Source organism: Mobula hypostoma, chromosome 1, assembly GCF_963921235.1.
Source record: "Mobula hypostoma chromosome 1, sMobHyp1.1, whole genome shotgun sequence".
NCBI lineage: Eukaryota > Metazoa > Chordata > Chondrichthyes > Myliobatiformes > Myliobatidae > Mobula > Mobula hypostoma.
Genome location: NC_086097.1, coordinates 157,755,502 through 157,770,726, shown reverse-complemented (window position 1 = coordinate 157,770,726; position 15,225 = coordinate 157,755,502). Strand labels below are relative to the sequence as shown.

Sequence of the window (15,225 nt, the reverse complement as noted above, 5' to 3'; positions counted from 1 at the left end):
TCAAGTGCTGGCCTTGCCTTCAAATAGCATATTCTAAAAAATTAACAAAATACTGCAATAAAACCACTGTAGTTAGTACAATCCAATATAAAGACTCGAAGTGCCCTGAGCAAAAGTCTTATCCTTTGATATAAATGTCTGAGTGTATAGCAAAATATGCTTGTCCAAAGAAATAAGTGATCACTTTGATGTCGCCCATGAGTGAGGGGTAACTTAACATAAATCTATTATTTATAGCATAGAAGGAAAATAATTAAAGCCTTGTCTTTTTGGGAAGATAGGAAATGTTGTAAAAGGACAATATCTTCAAAATAAATAAAAACGATAAATCATGTAAATAGACCTTCCATCAGGCAGTCAAAGGGTTCTTGAACTGAAATCTTATTTTTGTATATACATTTTGATATTGATTAAAAGTGATACAAAACATTTCAAGTCATCAGAAAGCTTGAAAGATTAAACAACAAACCAAAGCAACTATTTGATATTTACAGTAGACTAATGAGCTTTGGTGTATATGGATAACTTTTTTTAAAGCACCATACCTTGACTGTGTTGGAATAATTGCCCACCTGAGAATGTTTTATAACGCAACGTGTGCATTTCCTGTTGGCACCTTACTGCAGAAATCATAACCATTGTTGCTCATTTCTGCTCATAAGCATGGGAAAAAGTTTGAACCCTGAGGAATTATATCCAAAGCAGCAACAGAATAGCATTATAACAGTTTGAGAAAGAGAGAGGGAAGCTGTGGGAGAGGTCGGACACTTTTATGCCTCACTGCCTTGCAATTGTCCTCACAGGATGGAGACAGCCCCATACAACTGGGATGCATTGGCTCATAATTCAGGTCGAGATCACAGCATGTCTGTGCTGTGCATGCTGTTAAAGCATGTACTCAAAACTATGAGAACCAGCAATGATGTAGCAAATGTACACAATGCCAGAAATTCAGGTGACATAGGCAGGCAGCTGCACATTGATGTCCCACTGGGGACCCTTCAATTCTGAGCCAAAGCTGTGGGATTTGCTGCTTGTTTTACGAGGAATTAAAAATGAAGATCACAGGTTGCGAAGCCAATGCTGACCATCACTCAAATTCAGCTACCGTTATCTGTATAAGTGATGCTGGAAATATATCAGACACAACTAAGGAGATCTATGTCTGGAAATTCCCCATCCAGTTTCCTAACTGGTAGGTTTCCTGCATGTTAAAACACGCAGAATGGCATTTGTCTGTACATAAAAATAGAGGTTTTTGTCCTTGGATGTTTAACTTATTTCAAGATGGTGTTGTTGAGGGGTAATGCCAATGAGGAGGGGAGCTGGGTCCTTGTCCTCCTTATGCAGAGCGTCCTGAAACAGGTCACGAACTAGTGGATGGGTGTTGCATGAATGAAAAAAAACAAACATAGGAAGCTTTACCTATATTGTTCACATAAAAGCTACTTAGGCCCCTTTTGATTATGGTGACAGTGTTATAAAATGGGGAGAAATAAATCTGAAGACTGAAATTTCTGAATAGTGCTTTCAGTTTGTAAATTCAAATCATTTTATTAAATAGACACTGCCAATTAAAGTTGAGGGGTTATAACTGTTCCTTCACTTGTTGGTGTGGGCCTGAGGCTCCTGTACCTTCTTCCTGATGGCAGCAGCAAGAAGAGAGCATAACCTGGGTGGAGGGGGACCTTGATAATGGATGCTGCTTTTTTACAACATCACACTGTGTAGATGTGCTCAAAGGTCGGAAGGCTTTACCCATGGTGGACTGGGCCATATCTATTACTTTCTGTAGGATCTTCTGTTCAAGGACGTTGGTGTTTCTCTACCACGCCATGATGCAACCAGTCAATATCCTCTCTAACACACATCTGTAGAAGTTTGTCAAAGTTTTAAATGTCATGCTGAATCTTCACTGACACCGAAGGATGTGGAGGTGCTGCTGTGCTTTCTTCATAATGTCACTTACAGAATGGCCCAGGATAGATCCTCTGAAATGATAACACTGAGAAATTTAGCATTGCTGACCCTCTCCACCTGTGACCCCCCGATGGTGACAGGATCATGGTCCTCCAGTTTCTTCCTCTAGAAGACAATAATCAGCTCCTTGGTCTTGCTGACATTGAGTGAGAGGTTGTTATTGAGAAAACTATCAACGGAGCACTGAAAATCTACCTTTCTAGGGAGGCTTCTTAATTTAAACAGCTATAGCTGGAGTAACCTGATCTGACATGCAAAGTAGCATCTAAGGAGATGGAATACTCATTTCACAAAATATTGGTTGATACTTTTGGGCTATTAAATTTCTTCCCTATATCCACCTGTTTGGCTCTGAAATTCCTCTTTTAAGAAAATGCAGACATAAAAAGCCCAAAAAGTTTAGATTTATTCATTTACATTAATTTATCCGTCAATATTTGAAATATGCTTCATAATTGAAACACTGAACCTCAGTAGTTGTTATTTTATCCGAAGAACTGGTCACCAATATTTGAAATTGAGTCCTTGCTAAGAAAAGGTGCAGTTGGGACAGATGTCCATGACGTACATAAGGGGAATGTATATATGTTATGAAGGAAAAATAACTAGCTGTTGATGAAGGACATTCACTTTGAAATATAAATCCTGGTACAGACCAGTAGGGCAGAATGGCCTATTTTAGTGCTGCTATTTCTATGCAGTAAATTCTAAGGTCTTGTGTTTAATAGCTAAAAGGCTTATTTCATTCCCTTAAGATGCTGACAAAGATATTCTGAATGACTATATAATCAGTGAAATGACTGTTCATGATATCTATAGCCAGCAGGTATTGTTCTGGTTAGAAGAAATGCAGATAATTGCAAATCATTGTTTTGTGATTAATGTAACATCAAGATCAGTCAGCAGGGGGTGCTCACAAACCATTAGGTGAGCATAAAATTATTGGCGTGGTTGCAGGGCTGCAACAATGAGATCTCTCCAGAGTGTTGCCTACTTTTCATGCTCGTTCAGTCGAAGTATGCTGCATAGCTTCATCCATTGTGCAGCCTGCATTTCCATGCCTCTCCTACATTAGCACAATGTTTGAACAAACATCTTCCCTTTCTGAACATCATGACTGACAATGTCTATTGGTGGCCTGTTGTTGCCATAAATTTGTAGGTGCAGTTAGAAGTTCCTAAATGATTTATGGGTGTAGCAAACTCAGAATTGAGAAATTCATTCTAACACTATATTGGGAAGAAGGCCAGTCTGTGCCTTTGCTGATAGTGTGACATAATCTCCTGATTAGCTGGTGCTGTTGGCTGTTTCCAATGCCTTCTTTTACAGTCACCAGGCAACAGCAGCCTCTCAGGCATACAGATGCTTGACAAAAGGAGGAGAGAGTATAAATCTTAGAATTTACTGTATATAAAAATCTTAGAATAGTGGAAACGGATAGCAAAGCACTTGATTTCTCATAAGACAAACAACCATCACTTCTATCGCACCCTTAATGTAGCCAAACATTTCGAGGCTCTTCATTGGAAAAAAGACAAAACCCAACACCATGCCTTTTGGGAGTAGAAAACTGACCCTTGGTCAATGATGTGGTTTTAAGGAGTGTCTTAAAGGTGGAAAGAAAATTAGGATTCATTGAGGTTTAAAGAGGGAAATTGAGATCGCAAGACCACAGCAGCTGGAGGAGCAGTTACATGTTGGGACTAGTAACCACACTTCTAGACCATTGTGGCCCAAGCATGAATTCAGATTCCAATACAGCTGAAATTCAAGTAGTTGAATAAATCTGGAGTTTTAAACAAAGCAAGCTCTGTAAAAGTAGCTATCAGAATGTTATAAAAATCCATCTGATTCATCAATGAATTTCAGAGAAAGAAACCTGCCGACATGAACCAGTCTGATCTCCACACAATTGTAGGCTCGATGTATTTGCCGCCTCAATTCAGGTGCAATTAAAGATGGACGATAAATGCTGGCATTTCATGGATAATCCCAATCCAGTCAACAAATAAAGAAGGATATCAGTGATAATTACAACATTAGAGAAGATGGAGTGCATATCTCAGAAGTTTATAGAATCAGAAGAAATCACAGAGATTGGTAGGGTTGAAGTAAAAGAAGGGCCTGTAAACAAGGCCAGAATTTTAAATTCGAACATGGTGAAAATGAAGATAGAGAAATATAGGGTTGCCAGGTGAATATGAGTCAGGACAGGTAGCTGAGTTTAAAATGATGCTAACTTAATGAGCAAGGCAATCTGGCGTCAAATCCAGTGATATCTAAGATATTTAACAAAAGATAAACTAAGGCAGAGTTGACCAATATTATGAAGATGGAAGAGTAGTTTTATTGATGGTTCATATCTTATTTCATGATCAAATGTGGCATCAAAGTTCTGCAGAGTTTGTTTTTTTGACACTTTGCAAAGTGAGTGAGGCAATCAGTGCTCAGGAATAAAGTCTGTATTTAACATTGTTACATTGATGTGACCCAATGGTTCATCTATAGTCTCATTCCATTTATTGTGCTAGTTGTGTTTATATGAATTTAGATAAATAAGAGCCAACATAATCACAGCAGTACTGCTGATATTTGAAAGGGATAAATGTAAATGTGTATGATGGTTGTGGCTTTAGGAGGAACATTTATCTAAGCCCTGTGGCAAGAAACTGTAGAATGGGGGAAAATAGTAAGTCAAATCGTAGAGGATTTTAAACCTCCAATTTAATTATTTCAACCATCAGCTCTGGGAATCTTAGGTTACAGTGATGCACTTTTGCATTGGAAACCTTAGTGGTTTTCTTCATGAGTTGGTAAAATGGGAGCAATATCCAATATAGTAATTATAGCTTGGATTGGCATTCCATCTTTGGATTGGGCAGTTTATTCTGTAAATTGGGTCTGGGTATGTCTACAATATGAGTAGGTACTTAATTTATTCATTCTAAAATTCTATGTTTTATGATGTGTACATTAAATGTTTTAAACCTTGTGAAGATTGCAATGTATTTCCATCCATGTCATGGTGACTTCTTTTTTTTAATTAATGCCTATATAAATTAAGATTATTCTAGAACAGTCAGGGATGAAGTTGGCCACTGGTAAAAGTGAGAAATCAGCACTGCAAATATGTACCACAGGTATAGCTTTAAGTGTGGGTTTTGGGTGGAGAAAACGGCCTGAAACGTCGACTGCGCCTCTTCCTATAGATGCTGCTTGGCCTGCTGCATTCACCAGCAACTTTGATGTGTGTTGCTTAAATTTTAATGTTCTTTTTGTACTTTCTTCAAAGACTTAAAGTTAAATTAACAAAGACGTATTAAATGATGTACATGTTTACTTTGCATGACAGAATTTAGAGCATTTGAATCTTTTACATGCTGGGTTTGCTGTGAGATGCAGCTAAGTTAAAAGCAACAAACGTATTTTAGTAAGGTATAAGCATTAATACATGTACTTGCAAGCTTATTGTTCTAGATTTGTTGGACTAATACTTGAAAGTCAAAGCCATATCTGTGCGGTGTCCATTATATTTGATTTCAAATTGTTCATGTATTGTCCATCGGTTTTAAATTACAACCATTATACTAACAATGTATTCACTATGTACTTGCAGCATTCAATTCTTTTTTTTGCTTTGTTGATTGAAACTGTTATATAAAAACAGGTAAACAACATCTAATTTGCAGAACTGCATTTGAGCTGTCTGAGTAATGTCAAACACCACAAAAGCAGTTTGCAAATGGTGATATATTTATATTTTATAAATACATTTATATTTTATAAATGCTAATTAAAATTGTTATTTTTCTTAATAGTATTGGGGCCCTGCAACCTGAACATGCTATCATTACTGCTTTACCTTTACCTGCTTCTGGGTTTTTGCTGATAACATCTATCCTTGCCACTTGTCTTTCCTACCACTCACTTCTGACAGTTTGCTTTTCCTTTTGTGCTCTGAGCCACAATCTGAACAGCCTGCTGATTTTCCTGACTGATAAAGCAATCTTGCTATTATGCTTGTCCTTTTCTTTGTTGTTCTTGATACCTTACCTTGCTGCCTTACAGTTTTCTACAGTGCTGAATTTTTTGGCTCTTGTGCCCTACTTTACAACTTTTTATTACTTCTGTTTTCTGATTCTTTTGACTCTCAGTCTTCTGCTCTTCATCCTCACTTGTCTATTTCTCTTACTTGTTTCTTTCTTTTTCTGTATCTCTCCTTCCTTCCACACTGAGTTTAAATCCCTCCTGTAGCTATTTTGTCTCTTGAATACACTTCATTTCTAAATGTGTTGCTTGTGCTCTATTTCTTTCACCTTCCCTTCATAGCTTCCTCTTGTCTACATGCTTTCCCCTCCTCATCCCTGTTTTTCCAGAGATTAAATCTTTTCAGAACTGAGACAGGCTTGGGTCTGTCTAAATTGCAGTATTTACTGATTTCCCTGCAATCAGGCATTTGACTGAAATGAAACTAAATATTTATCACAATTTTTTTTAAACCTTTCTGGGTTTGAAAGTTCCTATTAATTCTGCAGCAAATATGCGGCAATAGAAATCGACAGAATTTTTCTGACAGAAAGTACAAGCCCCTACTTGCTGTGCTGTGGGTTATCTGGTCCAAAGATTTGCTGCCTATTTTCCCTTTGCTGTAATCTCTCTATTGAGCAGATTGCTACTCAATGGAGAGATTAAGGCAAAGGGAAAATAAACAGCTGAGTACCTGACGGTGATTTACTTGATTGTAAGCAAAGTTCCAACAAAGCAGTGAAACATGATGAAATTATTCTGCATTGTTAATTTAATGTGCTTGTTTATACATTTGTCAGCTAGTCAAAATCATTCTTTCATAAAGGTACATGATGTAAGTGATGTTGCTGTGTACTGTGATGACACACCGATTGGCTAAGCAATTAAAGCATCAAACCCCAAGTTCAGCTGTTGTTATTTTATATATATTTAGCTGCATAGACAGTACACAAAACTCATCATTGCCTTCAGAAAACACGGTAAAGAACTTTTATTTTTGCATTCCCATATTTATTTTTCTTGATTAGATTTTGTTTTGAATCAACCTTTTCATTTTTTTTGTCTTTCTCCCAACCTTGTGGTTCAGTGAAACATGGCAGCACAATGTGCTTTCAATTGAGTACAGCTATTTCCAGTCGGTGCCAAAGGTAACTCTTCTCAGCTGCTGGAGTTCAAAGGATGGTTGAATGACTGGAGGTTGTGGCATGATATTTCTTATATTGATGCCAAACTGATATGAATTGCCACAGAAGTGTCCTTCTTCCATATGTGCCTTGATCTCAGCCAGCAGGTCCTCCTCCTCAGGAATACCACTGACTGCAGGCTAAGGAGCAGAGGAAAGGAAAGAGGAAAGGGAGGGCTGCATTGACACTGTTGGCACAGCTCAATGCACGGTGCATTCATTTTTGTTTCTAATGGGCTTAACTATAGTTAGTGAATGCAGCTTAGAAGCGCCGGGATATTAAAAAAAAGACCTTTATCTCATACTGCTCTGGTTCTTGACTAGGTGGCTGGAAAGCCTGGTCGTCTTGGGGTGACTGTACCAAGTCGTGTGGGGGTGGATTGCAGACCCGAAGCAGAACCTGCCATTCCCAGTTAGAGGAAGGGTTTGTTTGTGAAGGAATTTCAGAAGAAGGAAGATTATGCAATAAACAGCCTTGTAATAGTAAGTTTCAACTCTTTTATAGGAAAATGAACATGTATAGTTTCACCTCTTGATTAGCTGTTTTCCCAGATTCTCCTTCTAGCTCTCCTTTCCAATCTTTGCTTTCTACCCACACACTTTCACACATCCCACACCCCAGATAAAATCAAAATTTCCTTTCCTATTCTCACATCATTTGCATGAAGCACGCTCTGTCTCGCTTAACACTAACTGTCCTTCCTGCCCAGTATCCCAAGCCAATGTAAATCCGCTCAGTGCAATATAACCCAGGATTTTTTAAAATTTGAGATTCAACACTCTCTCTTGCCTCCAGTCCGCAGTCTGTTTTGAAATCTGACACACTAATGAAACAGACCTACAGTTGACACAAGTTCCTGGGACAATGGCCGTCTTCCAATAGGCTGTCTGAAAATCTGTTCAAAAAGCCCCACTGATATCTGAGAGAATAGTTCTAGTTGACCTTTTGTTAACCTTCCTTGCAGCTGTATAATAGTCTTCTGAAAGATCTTTCCACTAGGGTGTAAACTCAGTCCTTGCTTGGTTTGCCTGGTCTGTTCACTGTACAGGTCTGACCTCAAGGTATGGAACTGTCCTCATTCTATCATTTACTCACTTTCTGTTGAGATTTGTCACTGTTTCTCATTTGTTCTTCACACTCATGGGTCACTCCCTTTATTCCACTCTGATACTCATGCCATAAACTCATTCTTCTCAATATACTGTTCTCATCTTACTTTTTCTTGTACTCTTAAAGATTTTTTGAATTGTACTAATTGTAATGTGTGTTATATTACTGTTTGATTTTCATGATGTTTGTAATATGTTTAATGATGTTGATTTAAAGAGTTGTCATGCCATCAATATCTGGGCTAATAATAATCTGCCAAATGCAGTTATGAGTATCTGGTGAAAGGTTTTCCACAATAACTTTATAAAGACTTTGCCTTGGATTGCTTCTTTAAAAACCGTGCTTTATTCCATGAGGCATATTGATAGAAAAACTGATATTTTCAATTATTTCATGAGTTTATTCAGTCAGTTACTGTTTCATATGATGAAGAACCTGGAGATTTAATTCCTTTATATGCTGAGATATCAGATCCTCTCTGAAATAATCACACCTGGCTTAGAGAGGGTTAAATAGTAAGAATCCAGTAAGCCACTTCAGAAGTGCATGTGGTGCATATTGGATGAGGATAGAATTAACATTGGCTTAAATGTCACATTATGAAAAAAAGGCCTTATAACACTTGATGATGCTCTCTCATGAACAGCTACCATATGCCAATATACCAGAGACTGTAAATTTTATGGAAACTTCCCAAAGAATTAATAAATCCCGTCAGGAGAAGTATGGAAGAGGCCAAAGGGGAATATTGATGAAGAAACTGTTATCATGAACAAAATAAATTTCTAATGGCATTCCTCCATTTTTGCAAAACTGTGATTGCATTCACTATTTGATTATTGTGTCATTTGCATATGGTGAAGCTAGTTAAACCCCTTTTTACTGGGCGTCTCTAGAAACGTGGCTGGTTAGCCCCTCACTAACAAGCCAACGAACTCAGCAGTGAGAAAACCACCTTTCTCGAACTCCCTATGTCTAGAGTTGATATGACTTGGGTCCCACCAGACCGGGAGAGCTGGGATGTTTTGACCACCCGCACCCCAGTCTGAGTGAATATTGTGTAAATGCTGCTCACTTGCAATTACTCGCCAGCAAGAAATAATAGATGCATACAATTATAAAGAAAGCATAGTTACAAATTTCAGCTTTATTGAACAATTAGTAGGAAAAAGAAAATAAAAAAATAAAAAGGGCTGATTACAGTTAACCCAACCAACTATGCACACAAGTTAGAGCTCATCTTGAAATTATCTTTAACTCAAGCGCTGGACCCTTGGTTTGCATTTAAGCACACACCACCTTCTGAATGTCACTGGAAATCTATCTCAAACAAATGGGCTCCCCCACGGGAGTATTGGTCCTTTCTCTTTGAAGCCATTCATCTCTCCTGTCTTCTCCCAGTGCCCCCAAAAAAGACCTGGACCTCGACCCACACCAGTGCCCGTCACAAAAACCTCTCTGTCCAGTATTCTCTAGAATCTTTTGCCAATTCCACCATCCTGATTGGCTGACACTGCATTCCTAAGTTGAACAACATAGCCTCTTATCTTGAGCTTACACCAAAACATGCTACAAGCAGAACCAACTGCTCTTACAGAACTGCTAAATGAACTGCCTACAGCATAGCAATAAAAATTTTAACCTGGGCGTTACATTAGTGTTGCTCTTTTTAGAGACATTTTGTTTCCAATTAGAGGAAAGATCTCAAGGAATGAAATTCTCTCATATTTTAAAATAATTTTCCAGAATGGAAAGGTTAGAGAAAAAATTATGCAGGACAGTTCCAGTGCACTGCATTTAAAGTAATTGAATTTTATTTCTCTCGATTTGTATTGGAGGATGGCTATAGAAATGTTATGCCTGATGCAATAAGAAAGAGGATTTCATTCTTGACAATATCAATAATTGTATAACTAAGAGCATTTTAAAAAAAGCGACCTCAAGGAATTTTCCTAAATTGAGTGGAACTGATGGGGAGAATACTACATGGAAAGCCGTGAGTTATCACATTTTTAAATGTAGGATATTATATATAAAAGTAGTGAGAGAAGTCTTTTATGATGAGGCCTTTATGCAGTTTAATCACTTGCTAAGCATTTCTGATGCTTATTGAATTTAGAAAATTGTTGAAATGATAAGTGTTTATGACATGTTCATCCAATTGTCTGGATAGTTTGTCTCACAATGACTCTATGGAACTAAATTAACAAAATACTGTCAAATCTTCAGTATGCTTAAAAGGCTGAAGTGAGTGCAGCAGTTGATTTCCCTCACAAAATCAAGCAGAAAGGATGTTAATGATTTGATCCAAAGAAGCTAAGTTCAGTTTCATACTCACTTAAAATGCTGTTTCTTTCTTTTTTTCCACATCGAGGAGTTTGAAAAAGTAATTATCAAGAGTGAAAAAATAATGAGGTTATTCTTGAGTCTCTTTGTTAAAGGTTAACTTACAAGCATTCACCTGTGTGCACCTCTAACTTTTCTGTGCTTCTCACTTTGAGTCCAGTTGTAGGATACATCCTTCTTCAGTGATAGTCTTTTCCCACAACACAAATACTTTCTCATGTCAGTAGGAAGAAAAATGTTAAGATATTTTAATAAGTGATCTTGATGGTGAGACTTTTAAATTGAAATTACTCGATGAAATAACGGTGTTGAATCTGACACCTTCACATGAATTTTCATTATCTCCTCTCTTAACAAGTGTTAACCTACTTTTACAAACCAATGTTACCATCAAAAAAGCACTCTGCAGAATGTAGTATAAGAGCAGTAGCTATTAACACACAACGTGATTTTAATCTCTGCTTTATACTGTTCACCTATGAATATATTATGCTACAATAGTAGGGGCAGATCTATAATTGCTGATTAGGGAAGCTTATAAAATCACACAAGACAAAAGAATGGGCTTTACAATATTATGCCAATCAAATATGAATGCATTGTAGTGAAATTTTGCCCCAAGCCCCTAATCTATAAAATCCCTTGTGAACTGAAACTACAGGAGAAGGAAACATTTCCAGCCCATCCAAGGAAATTTTCTGCTCATATTTAGGAGGGTGAATAACACCTCATAATTTTGTATACATTACTTCTATCAAATCTCCTCTCATTCTTCTACATTCTAGGGAATAAAGTTCTAACCTATTCAACCTTTCCATATAATTCAGGTATTCAAGTCATGGCAACATCCTTGTAAATTTTCTCTGTACTCTTCAATCTTATTGACATCTTTCCTGCAGGTAGGTGACCAAAACTGCACACAATCACTGGCATCTTTACAACCTCAACATAACATCTGAAATCCTGTACTCAGTACTTTGATTTATGAAGCCCAATGTCCCAAAATATTTCTTTTGGAATCTAACTACTCTTGATGGAACTTTCAAGAAATTTTGGATCTGTGTTCCCAGATCCTTCTGTCCTACTGCAGCCCTCAGTGCCCTTCCCTTCACCATGTAACTCCTACTCTGGTTGGTCCTCCCAAAGTACACTTGAATGCATTAATTTCCATCTGCCATTTTTCAGCCTATTTTTCTAGCTGGTCCAGATCCCACTGGAAACTTTAATCGTCTTCCCCACTGTCTACTAAACCCCGAATCTTGGTGCCATCCACAAATTTGCTGATCCAGTTAGCCACATTATCATCCAGATCGTTGATATAGATGGTAATCGACAATGGACCAAGTACACCACCACTAATCACAGGCCTCCAGTCAGAGGGGCAAACATCTATTACCACCCTCTGGGTTCGCCCACAAAGGCAATGTCTAATCCAATTTACTACCTCATCTTCAATGCCAAGCGACTGAATCTTCTTGTCCAACCTCTCATGGGGGACCTTGTCAAAGGTCTTGTTAAATTCCATGTAGACAACTTCTACTATGGTGCTTTCATCAATTTTTCTGGCAACTTCCTCAAAAAACTCTATAAGATTGGGTAGATACGGCCTACCATGTACAGTATAAAGCCATGCTGACTATCCCTAATCAGTCCCTGTCTATCCAAATACTGATATGTCTAGTCCCTTAGAATACCTTCCAATAACCTACCTAATACTGATGTCAAGCTTTCTGGCCTATAATTTCCAGGCTTGTTCTTAAAGCCTTTTTTAAACAATTGAATAACATTAGTTATCCTCTAATCCTCTGACACATTAACTGTTGCTAACGACATTTTAATATCTCTGCTAGAGCTCCTACAATTTGTGCATTAGCCTCCCACAGGGTCCAAGGGAACACCTTATCAGGCCCTGAGGATTTATCCACCCTAATTTATCTCAAGATAGCAAACACCTCCTCCTCTGTAATCTGTATCCGTCCATGACCTCACTGCTGCTTTGCTTTACTTCTTTAGGCTCTGTGTCCATCTCCTGAGTAAATAAAGATGGAAAAAAATCAATTTAAGATCTTCATCATCTCTTTTGGCTCCATGCATACATGACCATTCTGATCCTCAAATGGACCAATTCTGTCTTTTGCTATCCTTTTGTTCTTAATATATCTGTTGAAGCTCTTGGGATTCTTCTTCCCCTTGTCTGCAAGAGTAACCTCACGCCTTCTTTTAGCCCTCCTAATTTCTTTCTGAAGTGTTCCTTTGCATTTCTTATACTCCTCAAGAACTTCATTTGCTCCTTCCTTCTTAGGATCTCAATATCTCTTGAAAACCAAGGTTTCCTAAACTTGTTATACTTGTCCTTTATTCTGAGAGGAACATACAAACTCTACTATCAAAATTTCACTTTTGAAGGCTTCCCACTTACCGAATACACTTCTGTCAGAAAACAACCTATACCAATCCATATTTGCTAGATCCTTTCTGATACCATCAAAATTAGCCTTTCTCTAATTTAGGATCTCAACTTGAGGACTTGACCTATTCTTATCCATAATTATCTTGAAAATAATGGCATTATGATCGCTAAATGCAAAATGTTCCCCTACACAATCTTTTGTTACCTGCCCTGTCTCAATCTTAAATAGGATATCTGTTATTGCACTCTCTCTAGTTGGGTTTTCTGTGTACTGATTAGGGAAACTTTCCTGAAAGCATTTGGCAAACTCTATCCCATCTAGCCCTTTTACAGTCAATATGTGGTAAATTAAAATCACCAACTGTCACAAACTAATATTTCTTGCAACAGTCTGTGGTCTGTTGATAAATTTACTCTCCTAAACCCCAGTGACAATTTGGTGATCTATAATATAATCTCATTATTGTGGTCATCCCTTTCTTATTCCCAAGTTCCACCCATACAACCTCATTAGATGAACTCTCCAGTCGGTTCTTTCTGATCACTGCCATGACATTTTCCCTGACTAGTAATGCTACCCTTCCCCCTTTAATCCCTCCCACTCTATCACGTCTAAAACAAAAGAACCCCAGAACATTGAGCTGCCAGTTCTGCCCCTCCTGTAACCAAGTTTCACTAATGGCTATCATGTCATAATTCCACATGCTGATCCATGCCCTAAGCTCATTTCCCTTTCCTACAATGCTCCTTGCATTGAAGTATACACAACTCAGAACATTAGTCCCAACATGCTCAACTTTTCAACTCCTGACTTTGTGTGTAGGCTTAACAACGTCTTTCTACATAATCACTCCACTATCTGCTTTGGCAATGTGGTTCCCATTCCCCTGCAGCATGCAAACACTAGAAATCCTTCCTGCAAGCATATTAGATGCCTCCAGATCAGGTGCAAACTGTCTCTTCTGTACAGGTCCCACCTTCACTGGAAAAGAGCCCAATGAGCCAAAAACCTGATGTCCTCCCTCCTACACCAAATCTTTAGCCATGTGTTGAACTCCATAATCTTCCTATTTCTGACCTCACTAGCACATGCCACAGGTAGTAATTATGAGATCATAACCTAAGGGGTCCTCTCCTTTAGTTTAGCAGCTAAATCCTTGAACTCACTTTGCAGGACTGTGTGACTATTCCTATCTGTGTCATTGGTCCTGATATGGACCACAATCTCTGGCTGTTCATCCTCCCACTTAAGACTTCTGTGGACTCAGTCTGACATATCCTTGATTCTGGAACCTGAGAGACAATATATCATATGAGCATCTCATTCTCATCCTCAAAGCCTCCGGTCTGTTCCCCTGACACCACACTTCACCTCTTCTCCCCTCTGCTCCACTTCCTTTCTGAGTCAAAGAGCCAGATTCAGTGCCAGAGATCTGATAGCAGTGGCTTTCCTCTGCTAGGTCATCCCTCCCATCAAATGGTATTCCTATTGTCGAGGGGAATGGCCACAGTGGCTGGACTGGCTACCTCTTTACCCCTCCTGATGGTCACCACATTCTACTGTCGTGTCAGGTATCCACTCTGCTCTAACAAAGAGAAAAAAAGAAAGAAAACTTTAATGAAAAAGTCTATTTACGTACAGTCTTTGTCTGTCATCAAAGCCTCTATGAGCTAAAACCTAACCTTCCCACTCTAACACTGGCCCACTTCAACAATGTCCGCTCTACTTAAACCTAACTTCTTTTTATTGGCCCTTGCCAAGTGCCTAATTATGCACAATCCCATGGCTCCTATGGAACTATGGCATGCAGAGTGTCTTGATTGCCCCTGCTGGCTTCATTTGAACTCTTTCTCTCACTATGTCTCCTCAGGAACTGTGGCAGGCAAAATGTCTCAACCTCATTGGCACATCCGATACAAGATTGCATCAATATGATGTTTACTTGGGATGTCATAAATAAACCTGCTGAACAAGATCATCTTTGATGTTATTCCACAATTTTATTAGCTAATAGTTAAAGGCCTCCCCCTCACTACACTGAGTTCCTATCCACTACTTTAGCATCCATCTGCACCACAGTCTCCATCAGAGCCTAACCGTGTTCAGACTTCTTGAGGTGTTACACTGGAAATTAGCTTAATAGGTCTTGTTACTCTCTATCTTCTACT

At 38.4% G+C, this 15,225-nt stretch overlaps 1 protein-coding gene across 12 annotated transcripts in view; it reads left to right on the top strand.

Annotated features, from left to right (window-relative positions):
• The window catches only part of adgrb1a (adhesion G protein-coupled receptor B1a), a 566,941-nt gene that overhangs the window by 187,414 nt on the left and 364,302 nt on the right, over positions 1 to 15,225 (top strand). For 10 of the 12 annotated variants that reach the window (XM_063058383.1, XM_063058420.1, XM_063058393.1 and 7 more), the window contains exon 2: positions 7,514 to 7,672. The exons of the other annotated variants lie outside the window; for them this stretch is intronic. In XM_063058383.1, the coding sequence (XP_062914453.1) occupies positions 7,514 to 7,672 (159 nt within the window). The remainder of the gene's footprint in view (positions 1 to 7,513; positions 7,673 to 15,225) is intronic. 12 annotated transcript variants of the gene reach the window in all.